The 19,333-nt window shown below is 52.9% G+C and overlaps 1 protein-coding gene across 1 annotated transcript in view; it reads right to left on the bottom strand.

Moving 5' to 3' along the window:
• The window catches only part of TMEM63C (transmembrane protein 63C), a 37,248-nt gene that overhangs the window by 9,621 nt on the left and 8,294 nt on the right, over positions 1–19,333 (bottom strand). Inside the window, exons 5-17 of the mRNA XM_029238643.1 lie at positions 17,758–17,795; positions 13,125–13,267; positions 11,676–11,724; positions 9,766–9,874; positions 8,296–8,369; positions 7,606–7,686; positions 7,370–7,493; positions 6,482–6,615; positions 4,907–5,029; positions 4,295–4,448; positions 2,748–2,854; positions 1,637–1,723; positions 1,000–1,065 (exon numbers count right to left, since the gene is read on the bottom strand). Of these exons, the coding sequence (XP_029094476.1) occupies positions 1,000–1,065; positions 1,637–1,723; positions 2,748–2,854; positions 4,295–4,448; positions 4,907–5,029; positions 6,482–6,615; positions 7,370–7,493; positions 7,606–7,686; positions 8,296–8,369; positions 9,766–9,874; positions 11,676–11,724; positions 13,125–13,267; positions 17,758–17,795 (1,289 nt within the window). The remainder of the gene's footprint in view (positions 1–999; positions 1,066–1,636; positions 1,724–2,747; positions 2,855–4,294; positions 4,449–4,906; positions 5,030–6,481; positions 6,616–7,369; positions 7,494–7,605; positions 7,687–8,295; positions 8,370–9,765; positions 9,875–11,675; positions 11,725–13,124; positions 13,268–17,757; positions 17,796–19,333) is intronic.

The raw sequence follows: 19,333 nt of genomic DNA, 5'->3' as shown, positions 1-19,333 counted from the left end.
CAAGCTATGAAAGCTTGCATGTCATTTGCAATAATATCCCTTTGAAAATTGGGACTTTCAACATTTGGAACCCTAAAACCAAAACAAAACAAAAAAGAAAGTGGCTGGATATCTAACACGACATGCATGTTGCCTTGTCAAAAATCCACTCCCCTGCCCAATTTAACATTCTTCTTCTAGGTAAGTAACATCACCTTTCACACCGATGCCTTTAAAACAATAAAATGTAACTTTTGCTTGCCTACCTTTAGAATGCATCGGCCTATTATTAAATGTGTTAATAGAGATTGCATTACAAATTTGAATTTTAAAATATTTTGATAACTATGTTTCAGCATAATTGGTTTTTGTTATAACCCAGGTATTTTGTACGTTTAAAGAAATCTACTCAGAGTACATGTAAAACTGGCAAAATCTGAACAAGCTCTGTGGATTGTTTCAACATCAATTTCCTGGTTGTGATATTGTACTATAGTTATGCAAGATGTTACCATTGGGGGAAACTGGATAAAAGGTACATAGGGGACTTCCCTGGTGGCGCAGTGGTTGAGAGTCCGCCTGCCGATGCAGGGGACACGGGTTCGTGCCCCAGTCCAGGAAGATCCCACGTGCCGCGGAGCGGCTGGGCCAGTGAGCCATGGCCGCTGAGCCTGCGTGTCCGGAGCCTGTGCTCCACAATGGGAGAGGCCGCGGCAGTGAGAGGCCCGCGTACCGCAAAAAAAAAAAAAAAAAAAAAAAAAAAAAGGTACATAGGACATTTTTGGGGGCAATTTCCCTTGAATCTACAATTAGTTCAAAAACTTCATTCAGAGAAGGAGTCCCTGGGCTTTACCCCCAAAGGGGTCCATGGCACAGGAAATGTTAAGAGGCTGCCTAATGAGAGCGTTAACATGCATTCATCTCTACCTGTATGAGCAAATAAAGGATACACATATCCACCTGGTGTGAAGCCCCAATGCACATTGGGAGTACACCTGAAACATGCACTCTAGTACTCACTGGAACCTGATGGATGCCTGTTCCAGATAGTAGATGTCAAAGAGCCAGCGGAAAAAGACGTCCAAACTAGAATAAAGAATAAAGCACAAGAAAAAGAACAAGAATAAAGCAGACCCTTCAGTTAATGAATCTATGACCTAAGGCCTGGGGTTCAGTTCCTCTTAGGCTGGCCTCCTTCCTTTCAACCTCCCTTGCCCAATCCCCAAAGACTCTTGCATCTTAATATTCTAGCTGGCCAATCCACACTGCCTCTCTTCTTAATGATGGGCCCTAACCCTTTGGCCTTTCAGCTCAAGGCCTCCCCTCTAGCAAACCTTCGCCAGCCATTGCTCCCACAGTGTTCTCTCCCTCTTCTGAATTTCTACTGCACGTTCTTCCCACCTTGGGCTGTCAGTTAGCTGACAGGTACGGCTTGTTTCCCCAGCTGGAGGATAAGCTCTTTGAGGGCAGAGTTCATGGCTGACAGCCTAGAGTTCACATGATACCTGACTCATGCTAAGCTCAGGACAGGCACTGGACTGTCATGTGAGGAATGGATGTGCAGCAACCAGAGGTGGGCCTACAGTGTCTGAAAGAGGAGGTTCCAACTCTAGGGTGAGCCTGGCTGACAGAGGAGAGAGAATTGGAGGTGAGGTACCTGGTCAGTCCCATAGAGGGCAGAATGACCACCATAAACACCAGAAAGATGTAGCACTTGTGCACTATGATCAGATTCTGAGTTGATCTAGAAGGAAACAAAGAGAGACATGATAAGAACCAAACGCCTTACTACAGAATGAAGAGAGAGAGAGACGGCCACCTGGGCTAGAAAATGGTTTCACAGTGCATACCAGTGCCATCTCCACGGAGCACTGTGAGCTGTGCTGTGGCTGGGAGCAGCAGGAAAGAATAGCATGATCAACTAGTGATGTCTGCCTTGGGCATAAGAAAAGGAAGGGAAGGCACACACATACCATATACTTGACATCTCTGTTCAAGGGACATTACTAATGATACTCAGAATTCTTGCAGAGTTTCAATAAGCAACATGTTGTTGGCCAGAGGAAAGACCAGTAAGGATTTCTGTTAAGATAAACCTCCTGGCTTACTGCCTGATACGATGATAGAAACTTTTGGTGCAGGAAATAACTTTTGAGACCCACGCAGCCTTCAGGCCAAAGCAGGTCCACCTGCCCCAGCATACGGTAAATCCTTTCTAACTAATTAGCTCCTACCATAGAACTATTAGTGCTAATAAATAGGAAATAGCTCTTAATTGTTTAAGATGTGGGCACTGTTTAGGCTACGTGGGTCTACAGTCAGATTGAGTGCAGGGGCTCCTCTGCTATGGCCATAGGAGCTCTTCTGACATTTTCTAAACAGGTCCTGCTCTCTCATTCTCATCCTCTGCCCTCTGCCTGGAATTCCTGGCACTGCCTATCTCTGCCCGCAGCTCCAGACCCTCAGCGCGTGGCTGGAGGCTGAGGGAGCAGCCCGAGGAGGGCTGGGTTTTGACCCCACATGCCTGGTAGGGTGGCCCTATCTCAGCATCCCTGAGCCCAGAGGCCCAGAGGCAAACCCGTCCCCTCTTTCCAAAGAAAAAAATATCATTAGTGTTTTGGGATGGTTTCAGGCATCAAAGCCACCCCATATCTATTCCATTCCTGAGGCCAGACAGGAAGCCAGAGTACTAAGCTGGTGGGGTTTGGGGGGGCAGAGGAAGAAGCAGGTGCCAAGAGCAGGGCTAGGAGGGGAGGCCCCCAGCTCACCTGGTCCAGTGGGCTTCAAGGAAGGCGGAGAGGTAGACGATCAGAGGCATTATCACCGTAAAGGCCCAGAGCAACAGGGAGGGGAAGAACTGGGTCACGATGGGGCTCTGTAGGGGTGGAGCGGAGGAGGGCAGAGAGACGTCAATGCAAGAAGCTCCATTCTCCTTGCAGGCTTCCCTCGCCTCCTCCCACATCCCTGGCCTCTTCTCCAGCTCAGTCCCAGAGCAGGCCTGGTGTCCCCGAGGCTGCACAGTGCGCCTGGCCTTTCTGACCCGCCTTCCTGGTCAGGGGTCTGTGCCGCTGGGGCGGCCGGAGGCTGACACCCCAAGGTCAAGTGACATCCCCAAGGAGTGCAGGCCTTCAACGCTGAGGTCACTGGAGTGGTGCCCTAGGCTGCCCCTAGTGACTTGGCCCTAAGACCACAGACAGCTGCTGTCACTCATGTCTCAGACCTCAGGGAGGAGACGCTGCTTTTTTTTTTTTTTTTGCGGTATGCGGGTCTCTCACTGCTGTGGCCCCTCCCGTTGCAGAGCTCAGGCTCCAGACGCGCAGGCTCAGCGGCCATGGCTCATGGGCCCAGCCGCTCCGCGGCATGTGGGATCCTCCCGGACCGGGGCATGAACCCATGTCCCCTGCATCGGCAGGCGGACTCCCAGCCACTGCGCCACCAGGGAAGCCCCCCGGAGACGCTGCTTTTGTTGTGATGTTGTGTGAGAAGTGGCGAAGAGGGGGAGGGTACGGAGCAAGAATTCCCAGGGAGAGCTGTGGTGCCCTTGCCTGGCGCCTATTGTGAAGCTGACAAAGGAGGCAAAGGTAGGCAGCAGCAGCAGAAGTGCTTGGCTTGGCTGCGTGCACGTGCGTGCACGCGTGGGTGCGTGTGTTTTGCTGGAACAGGCACAGGGATAACAGGAAAGGAGGGGCCTTCTGGGATCACTACGACAGCCTTGAGGCTATAGAACTTGGAAACGAGCCAGTCCAGTTCCTCGGAACACCTCTGTCCATATGAAGCAGCCCTTCCCTCCAGGGATGACTCCTGTGAGCCGCGCACACGCCCAGCCAGGTGTGGGTGTGTCTGGAAGTGCGGGAAGTGGAGACAGAGCTGGAGGGCCTTCTCCTCTAGAAGGGCTGCCTTGGACCTAACCTCTGCCTGCCCCGCCCTCAACCCTGTCTTCAGAGCAGGGAGCCCAGCTCTAGAGAACGTGGGGAGAACAGAGCTGTCACGCTCGCCACACCTTCTGCTGCCCCTTTTGTACCTCTAGCCTAGCTTGGCCCAATGTAAAGCAGCCCTCCAAGCCCACCCCCCAAACTCATCCCAGAACTTGCCTGGGGCTCCCCCACTCTTCAGCCCCGGTCCCTAAGATGGGCAACGACCCACATTCATGCCCTTTAGAGCACAGGAAGCGCTGTGCCACCATTTACACCGCTGCCACTGCCACAAGTGTGCGGGCATCGGAGTCACGTCCCAGTGGGCCTCCCACCCCCTCCTCGCCTGAGTTCTTCCTTCATCTCCCTGGGGCCCCCGCGCCTGGCCTGAGCAGAGGAGGCACCTTCAGCTTCTCGATGGGGCGGGTGACGTTGTACATGTCGATGGTGTTGATGATAATGGCAGGCGTGGTGAGGAAGAAGAAGAGGAAGAAGAGGAAGGTGTTGATTGCGATGAAGCGGGCCCACCAATGGAAGCGGCGGACAGACAGGTGTTTCCTGGGCAGGACGGAGGAGGGAGACGCACTTAGGACCCCAGGTCTCAGCCCTCAGACACAGCCCGTGCTGTTTCCTGTGTGCCAGCTGTGGACCGGGCTGCCCTGGTCTAATTCAAGCCCGTGGGCCCACCCACACCTGCATGAGACAACCCTGGGTCTTCCCCTCAGTCACACCACTTGTAAAGCCTCTGAATATATCCCATAGGCAAGCCAAAAAAACGATCCGAATTCTTTCTGCAGGAAAAAACTCTTTCCCCAAAGGCTGGGTGCCTTCCATGCTTGTGGTGGGGCGGGCTTGGGCGTGGGAGGAGGCTGTGATGCCCACGAGAGAAACAGCCCAGTGGGGGCCGTGTGTGGGCAGTGAAGCAGAAGGACAGGCCCTGATTCCCTTCCCCGTCCTACGGCCTTCTTCAGTCCCAGAGGAGCTCAAAGGAGAGGGGAGGGACAGAGAGGGCTTACCAAATAATGTCTTTGGGGTGTGGGGCAAGGACAACCCTCCAGCGGTCGGATTTGACGACGGTGGTCACCGAGGACTGTTGGGCCGACACACCGCACTGGATGAACTTGTAATCCTCCAGGATGCTGCGGAGATGCGGGAGCAGACAGAGGTCCGGGGGTGAGGACGATGGCCCGCGGAGGGGGCGGGCTCATGCCAGGGGCCCGGGGCCGCTGTGGCCATCCCACAGGTAGAGGCTCATCCACTTCCTGGGAAGTCTTGGAGACTTGGATATGTCTCTCTCGACCTTGTAAGTGGGCAGTCCCCAAGGCCTAGTCACTGAACGAAAGGGGCATTAGAGGGAGGGACTGTCCAGGAAAAAAGGGGGCCACACGGTTCTCAGTTCATGTCTTTTCCCCTTAACAGTAGTGACAGCACAAAGACGCGCTCTTTCTGTGAGGTTGACAGGAGAGGTATTCATTTCAGCCCCATCTTAGTATCCGTAGCTACCGACTATTGAGTTCTACACAGTGCATGACGCTGTGCTAATTGGTGATTAACATCGTCTTAATTGCACAGATTACTGAAGACACAACCAAAGAGGGGTGGGTGCTGGCACCGGAGCCTCATCTTTGGTTTTCTAATTCACACATCTGCTGTAATTAAACCTTAGATCCTCTCTACAGAGAGTGTTCTCAGAAAGTTATTGTCTTATGTAGGTGTATTGTTTTATATAACACATACACTAACTAGAATACATATCCCTTCTTAACCCTCTGGGAGGAGGACAGGGAAGATATAAGTAATCAAATTTGATAGGTAAGAAATTAGAGGGTGTAAGTGACTTGCAAAATTGTACACAATTTTTTGCGACTAAACTCTAGCCTGTGCCACTGTTCCTTGGTAGGGTTGGGGTGGGTGAGGACAAATGTTGTGAGTGATCAGGCTCCCTCGGGGAGAGGAGGGCCCCATAATCCTCAAAAGACTGATTCTGAGGCTCCCATCTATTTGACCCAGTCCTAAGATTCCTTCCAGAACATTCCAGAGTGGCCCTCATCCACTCCAAATCAAGGTGGGGCTGCCAGAGGCTGGCGTGGAGGAGAGAGGAGGCAGTAGGGCTATGAATCAGGGGAGGCTTGCAGCAGGAGAGGAGAAATGGCAAGCAGGGCTTCTCTACCCTGCCTCTGTCACTCGTGGTGAGGGGAGGGGTGATGTGCAATGAGGGAGAACTGGGTGCCATTCTTGTCAAGGCCTGGAAGAGGAACCAAGAGGTCAATAGCTACTCTGACCACTTCTGTGCTGAAGCAAGAACATATGGGAGTGAAGAGCCCAGGGCCTGGGCATCTCTGGAGACAAGCTGAGCCTGGCAGCTGGGGGAAGACGGATGTGGCCATGCTCTAGAAAGCAAGATGGCGGCTGCCATGCCCATGAGGAGCATGGAGGGGTCGAGGGAAGGGCAGAATATGGCAAACCGGAGGGAGGCTCTCTCTCCTCCTCCCCTTGGCTGGAATGGGGGTGAAAGAGGATGGTTTCAGAGAAGCAGAGGCCCACTGTCAGGGCTGGGCTGGGCGCAGCAAGCAGCTGGCCCTGGCACTCACTGCTTTGTCATCCTGGAGTCCTGGAAGGTGACAAAGATCAGGTCCAGACGCTTCAGCCGAACGCGGTTGAGCTCAGCGTTGAACTCATCAGTCAGCTGCTCCTCCAGCTCACTATAATGCTGCTCTGCGTCTACCTGGGGTGAGATGTGGCCTCAGAGCTGCAGCAGCCAGAGCTCCAGGCCTCACGCCTGGATGTGAGGCCTCTCTCCACTCAGGCGGCAGGCCCGAGGTCTTGGTTCCATCCCCGGCTCCCTTGGAAGCCTGGCAAAAAGCTCAGGACCCCAGGTGGGCTCCAAGATCCCAGCTCTAGAAGAGGAAGAGGCTATGACTCTGAGATCAGCTCCCTGCTCTTAGATCTAGCGAAAGCGAGGCATCACTGGGGGTTAAGGGGGTGCCTTTGGACTCCGAGTAGCCTCCAGAGGAGTGATAGAATGTGTCTGTAGCATTTTCAGGAAAGGGGATGATTCTTTCTCTGGACTCGCTGGAGTTCAGTCCTGCCAAGACCTCCTTCTAGCCACGGTGGTTGGGCGATAAGACTGAATCCACTGCTTTCAAATATTCCTGTCCTAGCTCTCTGAAAGCCTGAGGCCTGGGAGCCTATAGCAGCCTGCTGTGTCCTCGCTGGTCCTCCCATCCGAGCCCAGGAGGGGGCAAGAACAAGCGTCCCTGGATCGCTCTGGAGGGGGCCCCAAGGAAGACTCCTCTCAACAGCGAGATAGGACGGGTGGAAAGGAAAGCGGGAGCCAGGTGCCGCAGCACAGAGCAGACCCGAATGAGGCCTGTGGCCCCAGGGTATGGGCAAGGGGCGCTGCCCAGAGCCCTGGACAAAGCCTGGAGACCTGGTGCCCTAGCCCCTCTGCTGTGTCCCCCGACGCCCTTGCCAGTTACCTCTTTAAAGCAAACCCAGCACTTGCAGAAGCACAGCCGGGAGCAGGGGTGGATCCTGATCATCACCTTCCCCTTCTTCTTGGCCTTGGCAGTATAATAGAGCCGGCCCCGCATTGCATGGCGCCTGTCAGCCAATGGGCAACAGGAGAAGGATCTTGTGGTCAGGGTGCCAGCAGAGCCACAACCTCTCCTTCTCTCCCCACCCCAGATTCAGACAGGTCCCGCTACAGCCTCACCTCTGATCGTCCAAGTCAATCAGGGTCCTGACGTCGTAGCAGAAGTGGACTCTGGTCACGACACACCCTGGATAGGCCTCACTGAAGCCACAAACATGGAGGTTGAGCCATTCTGTAGGGCTGGGGACCTCCCCCCTCCCCACCCCCCACCCCCTACCCAGATCTACAGCCTACAGGGCTAGGGGGCTCAGCTATACCCATGGTTCCTGGTGCTTGGATGGTAGAATCCACCCCTTGCTCCTAAGCCTGGATGTCAGGGTTGATCCCTGTAAATCTGAGAGTTGCCGCATCTTCCCCAGGTGACACAGAACAGGGCCAGGGAGCAGAGCTGGAAACTGCTGCTCATGGAGAGATAACTGGCTCCTGTGGCTAGGAACTTCGGTCACAAAAGTTGCCTCAAGATGACCCGCTCTAGATAACTGCCGTCTGGCAGCTCCCTGGGCTCCACAGTTGGAGGTACAAGGGAAAGGCATCCCCCATCACACCCATGCCACGCAGAAATTCCCTGACTTCAGAAACCCTGCTCTGGCCCCAACCAGGGCCTCCCCATTCTTAAAGGTTGATCCTGAGCTGAATCTAGGGTGAACCACAGCCCCACTCCACCATCCTGTGCATCACTACCCACATGAGGACCCAGGCAGGGTTACCAGGAGGATGCAGTCCATGCCTCAGCCCACCCGACCCACTTACTGAAAATGCTTAATGATGATCTCCGGGTCTTGGATGTCCGTGGGGACATAGGTGATCATTAGTGTCCTTGTGACCTAGGTGGGGAAGGTCAATGGAGAAAGAAGCCTGTGCTCACACAGGACTCCTGGAGTCTGGGCCTTCAGGTGGCCCAGAACCACCTGGAGTAGGTTTTCTACTCACATCAGGCCGCCTCCTTGCTGGGTAAGCCAAGTGTCAGTTTCCCCAGCCTGTGTCCCTGAGGTCAGCAGGCCGTGGGAAGCTGCAGCCAGGGAAGCTACACCTCTGTTAATCTCTGTGCCCCCCGTGGACCCCTTGCCATAGACGGCTGTGATGGAGGGCGGAAGAGCCAGAGGCTGCAGACAGGGCCTGGGGAAGGACCACAGCCCACGCCCTGCAAGGGCTGCTCATACTGTCTTGTTGATTTACAGTCTCCCCACACCTCCGCTGCTCCAAGTGACGTCCCACCTCGCTGGGTCGTCCCTCTCATCAGACTGCGCAGGGGAGTTAGGAGGCGAGCTGGACTCTGGGGAGGGAATGTGGAAGCCCCTCAAAGTCCACATTTTATTCTGTGAGTGGGAAATGTCTTCCTGAGCCATCGCCTCAAGGCGACAGTCTGGTAAACTGTGCTGCAAGAGAGGGGAGTCTGGGCAGAGGAAGCTTCTGGTGGCAAGAAGGAAAGCTGAAGTGGCCGAGTCCAGACTGGTCAGGGGTGCCCAAGCCTCACGCTGAAACATTCGGGATTACCTTTCAGGGGTATGTGCGTTTGCATTCTGGGGTGGGGTAAAGTGAATCCGTCCTTTAGGATGGACAGCTTAAAGGAGCTGATCTCGCTTTTACCTGCCACCTTCCACCGCAGAAGACCCTACCCACCTAGTGGTCCTTCCTGGGATCACCTCCCAAATAAGTGAACGCTACTCAAATCCCTGTCTCAGGGTCTGCTTGGGAGGTAGGATGGGGGACACACAAACCAAGACAGCGGGGACAACACTGGGGCAGGACATGGGGTCTCTGACCTCAGGGAGATGGTGGAAGGGCAAGGAGCTTGGGCACAGCAAGTCAAAATATCTACCCAGAGGGTCAGCAAGGGGCACTGGCCGCTGAAGATGGAGGTCCCCCGCAGGTTCAGGGCTTAGTTAAGCCTTTAGTTTTCTGATGGTGGGGAGGTCCAGGGGTCCTTGGAGAGGGTCCAGGGCAGCAGGGGTGCAGGGGGAGGAGGCACCTGGGAGCAGCTATTGCTTTGGAAGTGTATTAGTGGTTTAACAGCCCAGACAGATGTGCCAGGTGACGATTCCCAGGGATAAGCAGAGGAGGCTTGCCCTACTCAGGTGAGACTGCCCCCCCCCCCCCCGCCAGGTGTGCAGAACACACCAAGCTGGGATGCCTCTGAAGTATGGGACTGGGATGGTGTCCAGCTGGGGAGAGCCTCTAGCCGAGAGGGTGTTGTTCTAGTAGCTCTTTTCACTTACTCACCTTGTAGCTCTTCTTGGGCACAAACCCTAAACAGTGATGAGTCATGAAGAGGAAGTTGGTGACAAAGTATAAGAAAGCGAAGAAGCTGTGCAGCCACAGGAACTTACTCCTGCCAAGAACAAGACACAGGAGGCGTGAGACCCCCCACTTCCACCCCACACGGTCTCCCCAGCGCCACCCTCTCGTGCCTCCAGACACTCAGGCACCTTGGAAGGGAATGGAGAAGGGGATGTCCACTCCAACTAATAGAGGCTCACATTAATTGAGTGTTTACTATACGTCAGGCCCAGGGTGGGACTAGATGCTTTGTGGACATTTTCTCACTAGACTCTTGTACCTCATAAAGGTGGTACTGTGAATGTCTTCACTTTACCCGTAGGGAAACAAGGGCTAGAGTGACTGCTCGAGGTCACTCCTAGCTGTGGCAGTGCCGGGAGGTGAGCCCGGAGCTGCAGAAGCACTTACACTCTTCACGCCGTGTCGTGCTGCCGGCCGCTGTGGCTCAGGCTGCCCCCGCCGACCGTGAGGACAGCAGGAGGGGCCACCCGGCCTCTCTGGTAAGGGACTCCGGGGTCACACACAGGCCTGCAGATTCGGCCCGCCTCCCTGGGGTAGGAAGAGGGCTGGCCCTTGGGCTCTGTGCTCACGTGATGCTGTCCCAAGGCATCCAGCCAGGATGACTGCTCGGAAATAGGGCCCGCCTTATTTGGCGCAGTTGGACGAGAGAAAGGCTGCCTTGCTTCAAAATATCTCCTCACCACTGTCCCCGCACTGGCATTTCACCTAACCTTCCCCATCTAGTTACATGTTTCTCTCCTCAGTGTTCTCAGAGGGGGCAAGGTGACACGGTCCCTAAGGGACATTCCAGCTCTCTGCCAGTATGGATTTACAAACGTTGAAGGCTCTTTGCTGCCCTATTAAAACTCACTTCTAGTTGGGAAGTTGTAGGTGCCACACTTACAACAGTGGCCGGCCTGGGAGAGGCTGGTAAGCTCTGCTCTGGTGTTGCCAGTACCCGGGAAAGAGTTGGTTGAAGGTGGAGGCGAGAGGGTGCCCAACCATTCTGCTGAGTTTGGACTTTGATGGAGTTTGCAGGGGTGCAGGGGCAGGGGACCAGGGGTGGGGCAAGGGGAGGTGGGGCAGGAGTGTGCAAACCCCACTCACACCTGCTTCAGGTACTGGAAGTAGCGCTTCAGCTTTGTCAGGAAGTCGGCCAAGCCTGGCCATGAGATCTAGGGGGGGACTGATGTCTCAGCCTGGACCGGCAGGGCCGCATCTGGCTCAGTACAGATTGATCTGGTCACCAACTGGGTTGGCTGATGTTAAAATCCACAGGTTCCTGGACCATGAGGGCTGGAGGTGGCTTAGAGGTCATGTCCAACAGCTCTTCCCCCACCATGAACTACAGATGAAGCTCAGAGCGGGAGGGTGCACTGCCCCAGACCCAGGGCCGGCTAATGGCAACGCCGGGGCATGAACCCAGCTCCTGTGGTTCCTTAGTCTCGCTGCTGTGGGAGTCAGGTCTGAGCTTCACTCGGTTATATGAGGGTTGACCTGAACTATTTTGTGGGCAGGGAAGCAATACCTTAAACCTCTGCTTACTGCAGTAATCCTGTTGGGAGCTGGACATACTAAGCAAATAGGACCATCTTCGCAAATCTTCAGGAGTGACCGGTTTAGGTAGTTCCATCCATTACAGAGATGGGGACACTGAGGCACCAAGAATACTTCCTTACCGAGAGGATGCAACTTCTGGCATCCCACTTGGAACCTGGGCTCCCAAGGAAACCAGGCCTTTCTTATCAGCAGAGTGGGGCTCATGCTCCGGACCCACGCATTGGACCATCTCTCCACGCTAACATCCAGCCCCCAAGCCAGTAGAAGGGGAGGTAAGAGGATCAGGTACCTACTCTGTGGAGACATTGACAATGGTGGTCCGACCAAAGTGACTATTCCAGTCTGAAAGAGAAGAAAGTTGCTGACCTCAAGCCTGGCACCTTGACTGGTTGGGTGCCAGACTTCAGGATTCCTGAGTGAATGCCCGGGGTCTAGAGATGCTTGTCTACGTCCTGGTCTTCCTTCTAGTTCCCCAGAGCTTGTCCTCAGCTTCCAAACAGCCCCATCAGAGGCCTCCTCTCCTCCCTGGGACTGCCGACTGGGGCTCCTCGGCTGTGAAGCAAGACTGAGCATTGGTGCGGCAACCCCAGAGCGTGACTGACTCGGGGTAGACACCGGTGAATGCTTGTGGGAGGGACCCGGCAGCCCCACCATGAGCGGAATGATGAAATTAGCAACACTGTTACTGCTGGCAACAATCACAAAACCCAGAACTTCTGAAAATGCATTGCTGCCTCATTCAAACAGAGTAAATCCTTCTGGCTGAGTGTATCAGTATGCTGGTTTAGACATCTCCAAGTTTTATGAAATCATACTATCACTGCCGTACTATCATTGCCAACATACTAGCTCTTACGATGAGAATCTGGGAAGGCAGGGCTCAGTAGTTATTTACTCTGGTGGTGGTATTTGGTAGCATGAGAAATGGATGCTACCTTGAAGTAAATGAGGTCTACCTCTGGCAGAGGAGAAATAGGTGGAAACTTGAGCAATCAGGGTACACCTGGCTGCCACCTGGGCACTTAAGGTGCTATCCTGTACCACCTAGTTGTATGGGCCTCATACAGCTCTATGTTTGCGTTTCCTAGTGAAACCCTGGCTGTTATTCAAAGTGCCCACTATCAGGCACTGTGCCAACCACTTGACACACACAGTCTCTCTATCCCTATGACAGTTGAGGAAACTGAGGCCTGAGGACACTGTATAAGATGAAATAATTTTCTGGGAAGCAGACGTGGGTAAAAGTTGGGGAACCATGATTTTTCTGTCTTTGAAGTCCAAGCCCTCACCCACCACATTATTGTGTGAAAATTTACCCTGTTATAAGGAGTGTGGATAGAATCCCTATGAGAAATTCTGCATGCTGTGTCCATCAGAGTGGGTACAGAGAGAGATCAGGTCCAGAGATCTTTGTAGTGGGTCACATGTCATAACAAGGCCTCCAGGAAAACCTGGACAGGTGCAGTGTGGGGTCATAAATAAACATTCAGTTTTAGACTGAATTACTTCTATCTGCCTTCTGTGTGCCAGGCCCTGGGCCAAATTTATACCAAAAGAGGTATCATCTCCAGTTTCCATGTGAGAGAACTGAAGCGTGGGTTGCCTAAGGTCACATAACTAATTTTGAGAAGTGCAATTAAAATTTAGATTCCTAGACGCTCAAGACCCAAGCTCTGTCCTGCCTACCGGGCTGCCTCTTAGGTCTAGTGGGCCAGGCCCGGGACCTGCTGAGCTCTGCCTACCCAGAACATTTCCAGTGTAGTTGATGGGCAAAATGATGCCCAAGGAGGGGATGCAGAGGATAAGCACAAGGATGATGAGATGATACTGGAACATGATGTAGATACGAGCATCGTCTCCACACTTGCTAATCAGATCTTCGTTCCTGGAAGAGACACAGAGACAAGGACATTGCTCAGGAGCCAGTGTGGCTACAACAGAAGTCGGAGGTAGATAGAGGAAAGGGAGAGAAGATGACCACCCTACCCCCGAGTTTTTAATCTTTAGAGATATCACCCTTCTCAAAACTTGTTATGCCTGAAATGTATTTCACTGAATTTCACAGGCGTATCAAAGATAGAGGCTACAGATACACTCCTGGGAATCCGGAAGCCCTCTTAAATCAGGCAGTTATTTCCTCTTTCATTGCTTCTTCAAACATTTTGAGTGCTTGCTATAGCGCAGGCACTGAATAAACCATTAGTGATAACAGGATTCATCCTATTTTTCAAAAAGTTGTTCCTTAAATTAAAAAGGGGTACTTAAAGCCACAGTGAGGTATCACTCCACACTCCCAGAATGGCCAAAGTTGGAAAGTCGGTGAGGAAAGTGCTGGTGAGAAAGTGCTGGCAAGGGTGTGGGATGCCGGGAGCTCTCTCACACTCATGGGTACTTACTCTGGCACACAGCTTTGGATAAGAGTGGACATTATCTACAGAAGTTGACTATAAGTATACCCTATGACCTAGCAATTCCACTCCTAGGTTTATACCCAACAGAAATACATGCACATGGGCACCAAGAGACATGTATAAGAATGTCACACACGCGTTATTTGTAACAGCCCCAAACTGGAAACAACCTAATTGTCTATCAAAGGTAGAATGGACACAAGAATTGAAATATATATGTAGTGAAATATATATACATATATAGTGAGCTATATATATCACATTATATGTATGTAATGAAATACCATACAGAGATAAAAGTGAATGACCATAGCTGAACCCCACAAATGCAACGTTGAGTGAAAGATGCCAGGCACAAACAATACATACCATATCATTTCATATACAAAGTTCTAAAATAGGCAATATTGAACTACAGAGTTAGAAGTCAGGATCCTGGTTACCTTTGGAGAGGCGGGAGGTGATAGGAGATTGGGAGGGAGAAGGAGGAGGGCTTCTGGGGTCTTGGCAATGTTCTAATTCTTTATCGGGATGGTGCTTGTATAGGCTTTGCTTGTGATGACTGAGCTGGACACATTTTTTGTGCACTTTTCTGTACGTGTGCCATAGTTTACTCACCCTTGCCCTCTGATCAGACTTGAAGGTTGCATGCAACTTCTAGCATTCAGTCCAGGATTCAGATTTATTTTTCAACAATATTACAAAGAGCATATCTTCAAGGCTTTCAGTATCACCATTTAGGTAATTATTTAGAGCTCTCAACCTTTTCTTAACTTCAAGCAGTTAAAATACTTCCTGCCTTGGACTTGAGAATTAAATCCCAAGAATGGGGTGGATGAGAACTGGTGAGAAGGGAGAATGGGGGAATGTCCCCCTGCAGGCTTGGGGTGCCAAGATCTGCTCACCTGATAGAAACAGTGTGCCAGAGGCAGGGTGAGAGCCTCCAACCAGGTGGAGGGAGCAGAGGGCTGGACGGGACGAAGAACACAAGAATCTCCTTTCTGGGCTGACAATTCCCGCCTCCCCACTGGGCCCATTGCTCCATCTGCACCGGAAGCGCAGGTTATACTCAGCAGCCTATCTTACAGTTCTGAGGGAAGCCTGAATTTTTGAGTCTGCCTATACATATTCCTCTACTCAATTCTGTTCTCTTCCTGCCACTCTTTAAAGTGCCGGCCCCATGACATTCCAGGCATCACTCTTTCTCCTACCCACAATTAATTCTCATCTCTGCTCTAATCACTTCCTCTCCTCTACCTCTTGCTGGAGACTTGCTCTACCTGTCTCATCTTTAAATTAACATCCATCTGTCTCTACAGACGCTCACACTTCTTCCCTTTCAACTACAGCCAGGTTCAAGTGCTCATTTGCTACTCTTAAAAAACAAAACCCCAAGAAACTCCTTAAGCATCCACTCCTTCACCAGTTTCCCTTCAAGTTCCATCCAATATCCTTCCTTCCCTGCTCCCACCCACCTCTTGGAAAAGGTGGCTTCCATTCTCTGCCTCTACTTCCTGGACATCTCCTCGTCCTGGAACTGCGCTCCCAGTGGAGATTCACATCTCCAAAGCCGACATCCTCTGCTGAGTGCTCATGCTACTCAACCTCGTAGGGCTGGAGGCTGCTGACCACACCCTGTCTGGACCTCGCGCCTGCCTGGCTTCAGTGAGCCCGTGCCCTAGAGGTTGCCACCTTTTCCTCTTGTCCCAACCGGTCTCTTCCTTGGGCCCCTTCCCTTGGGTGTCCCGTCTGCTCCCATGACTTCAACTACGACCTCTGTGCACCCATATCCCAAGTCTAAATCTCTAGCTCCGACCTTTCTCCTAAGCTTTAATCCTGTTTTGCAACAGCCTGCCGGTCAACTCACATGCTCACCCTGGCCCTATGTCATTAATTTCCCAACTCATCATATCTCCTCATCTCCCAACTGGTGGTATTATTACCCTCCGCAGAAACCAGACCTCGATTTCTCCCTTTTTCCTAACCAGGTGGAAGCCAGGTGGAAACAACCCATTGACTGTTGTTGCCCCATCATCTCCCTCCCCACGTCTCCTCCGCATTGTTTCCCTGGTCACCACCACCTCTCACCTGGACACTGGAAAAACCTTCTTAGCTGCTCACGTTGCCTTTGGACTCTTTCTACTGCCATTCACCCCTCATGCCCCTGCCTACAAACAGACATCACCTGAGTGTCCCGCTCAAAAGTAGTCACTGGCTCCCTGCTGCCTCTAAATCAAAAGCCAAGGTTCTCGGTATGGTAGTCAAGATCCCAGCTGATCCTTCTGGCCCAATCTTTCATCCCCTCTCTTGCTATGTACTCTTGTTTCTAGCCACACCAGAAGATTTACCATTTCTGGACACTCCCTGCCCATCTCTGCCCCAAACCTTTGCTCATGCAGTCCTTAATTTCTGATGGGCCCTCCACATCACAACAGTCAAAATTCTTCCCATTCCTCAAGGCCTCGCTCAAAACTATGCTTCTTCTGGACCCCCAAATTGGAATTAATTTCTCGCTCTCCCAAATGCCCTTTGCCCAGCAGTTATGCTCTCCTCATTATCAATCATGTGTAGTGGGTCTTGTCAACCCATGTTTTTCTAACTAGACTGAGTGGGCTTTGTGCGCTGGGACTTTGGCTTCTGCAGGAAAGGGCGGTCATGAAGAGGGGCATGAGAGACTGGAGGTATAGGTTTCTCTTAATAAAAATGTATTTATGCAAGCTTGTGCACGTTTTAAAAATTAACAAAGCAAAACCAGAGAAGGTGCCAAGAAATAAAAGTCTCCCCTCCACTCCCCCAACATGTGGCTAAGATTCCCACCCACACACAAACTAGCTGTGTCACTTCCTCGGGACTCTGGTGAACGATGAACGAAGACGAGAGGCCAAGGCCATGGGGAGTCCTCCACCAGTGGAGCTGGGGCTCAAACCCCAGAGGCTGCTGGTCCCAAGCCCAGCTCTGGATTCCCAAGGCCCAGTCATGGTATCTTGTGCCCCCAAAGGGTCCCAGGCCCTTCAACAGGTCTGGGGAAAGACAGGTGCCCTGGTGTAGCTCATGCGGGTGGATGGGATCTTGCGGCAATGTCTGAATGCTCCCAGCAAGGCCCTTGAATGGTGTGGGCATGGAGGTACATGAAGGAAGAAACCCTAAGGGCCTTGGCAAAGAAGCAGATGTGCAGGTCCAGGCAGGCCCCTGGTGCAGGCGGCCTCTGGGGAGCACTGAGGCTGTACCCTAAGGCAGGCATCACCAGGCAAGGACGGACCCTGGAGGAGGGGTTCGAAGGACAGGCAGGGCAGGCCAGATGGGGGATATTTAGGGAGAGCCCAGGAACACACAGCGCTCTGAGGTGGAGACAGCTGTGTGCACACATGTAAGTGTGTATGCACGTGTGTGTGCATGTGTGTGGAGGCACGGAGCTCTGACAGGTGTCTGCTCTGCGGAGGCGTCTGGCTGGTATGAGGCCATCGGGAGATGACAGGTGACTCGGGGTCTCTCTCCTTGCCAAGTGGGGTCTCACACTAAAGAGATCCAGAAGGTGTGGTGGGCCAGGGGCTGTCCCTCCGTAATGGGCATGGAGGCTGGGAGAGGAAGCCTGCCCTTCCGCCTGGTGGTTTTTGTTTTTTCCATCTAGGCAAATATGAGGAATGATGTTCACGGAAGTAAAGCAAAGAGTACCTGGGAAGGATTTCTTTTTCCTCGTGTGGGCTTCATAAAAGCATTTTTACAAGCATGTGAGAGGGGTCTTTCCTGAGAACTGTGGCAGAGGGAAAATGGGCTGTGGGCAGCGTCCAGTCCCCATTTCACCAATGGAACACCGGAAAGCGTCCCCTGCCAGGGCCGGGCTGCGGTGGGCAGGGGGAGAGTGGACGTTGGGGCACAGAATTTAGGCCCAAGGCCTGGTCCTGCAGGGCAGGAGACCCTGTCCCCACCCTCCCCCAGATAAGGCTCAGGAAGCTCAGGCACTTACTTCATGGTGATGGTGTTGAAAAACCAGGAATAGAAGCCCTGGGGAAAAAGGAGAGAAAGTGTGAGAAAACCCAGCGCTGGGGCGTCTGAGGCAGTGAGGCAGTGTCCGGGGCTTCCTCCCCCGGCAAGGTCTGGACTGGAATCGGTGCTGAGGGAGATGTCTTTTCAGAAGTCGGGCATCCTGTTACAGCGAGTGGTGGCTTAGAGGGTGGGCCTCAGACTGGAGGGAGAGAAGGGACTTTGGGGTGGACGTCAATTGCTTTCTGTCTGTCCCTCGTTGCTTCCTTCTGGGAAATGCCCCTCCTCTATGCATGTGGCCCGGTGGACTGTCCGTCAAGAGGGTGTCTGCTACCAGTGGTCAGTTGACCAACGGGAACATGACCCAAGAGGGGCCAAGCAAAATGCTCTTAAGGGGACTGATATGGGTGTTGGGAGAAGGGTCTTCCTCTGAGTTCTTGCATCTCGGTCAACACCAGGCATCCTGGAGGGGCTTGGTGAGTCTTTGATGCCACATGCAGGAGCTTGTCTGAGATAAAAAGCCTGCTCAGAGGAGAGAGGACCACAGAGGGGATCCTGGTGGCAATGCTGGACTTCCTGGATCTAGCTGTACCTGACGCAGCTGCTTCCCTTAGATTTCCCCGCACTCAGGCCACACATCACCCTTTTGTTACAATGCTAACTTGAGCTGGGTTTCTTCTTCTGCATCTGGGGGTCCTGTCGATTAGACATTTCTCTCAGGGTCTTGCTGTCTGGAGCTTCCGGGTGGTGGGAAAAGGTGGCCTCAGCCGGGGGCTGGGAGGGGCTAGAGAGGCAGTCAGCTAGGGAACTGTATGCATAGGGTAGGCAGAGGGCCACGGCTCTAAAAGCTGCCAGATGTGGTAGCTGCTTCAGTTACCCTGGTGCATGCTTCCTTCTGGGATCCCAGGGGGTTTGGCAAAACCTTGGAAAAGGCTGCAGCTCTTGATTGGGTCACGAGCCCATCGGCGACCCAGGCAGGCCCACTTGGTTGATAGTCCCCCAGAACCACATGGATTGGGGAAGGCATATTTCCCAAAAGGAAGAAATGAGGGGCAGGCAAACATGAAACAGAAGAAGGTTCCTTGCTCCCTTAGGTGTAAGGCCCACCTTCTAGGCCTCCTCCCTGTGCTGGGTGGGTTGACAGTGGGAATGCCCATCCGGAATGTCCACTTGTGGGGGGACCATTTCCCCAGCTATATCCTAGGGAACTAAAGTAGGGATAAAAGCCCGGGTATGAGGCAGAGAGATGACGGGAAATGGCATGATGGTGGCAGTGGCGACTGGGAAAGTCCCAGGGAGGGGGTGAATTGCTAGACAAGACTTGGGCTGAGAGTCTGGCCACCCCTTCCCTACATGGGGAGTCTTTCCTCACCTACCACCTCTGGGCCAACATGCAGTTCATTAAGGGAGCAAGCAGGTTTGCTGACGGGCCCTAGTGGATATGCAGAGTGGAGGAGTATCAGTGGGAGGACAGAGGTAGTGAGTAGAAGTGTGGCCTATGTACCCATGAAAGGCACATGGAGGCAGATGTGTGAGTGACCAGGTATGGACCCATATTC

This window comes from Monodon monoceros, unplaced genomic scaffold (genome assembly GCF_005190385.1).
Source record: "Monodon monoceros isolate NGI ecotype Baffin Bay Population unplaced genomic scaffold, NGI_Narwhal_1 Super_Scaffold_21, whole genome shotgun sequence".
Lineage (NCBI taxonomy): Eukaryota > Metazoa > Chordata > Mammalia > Artiodactyla > Monodontidae > Monodon > Monodon monoceros.
The sequence above is the reverse complement of the archived record's forward strand: the minus strand, read 5'-3'. Positions and strand labels throughout refer to the sequence as shown.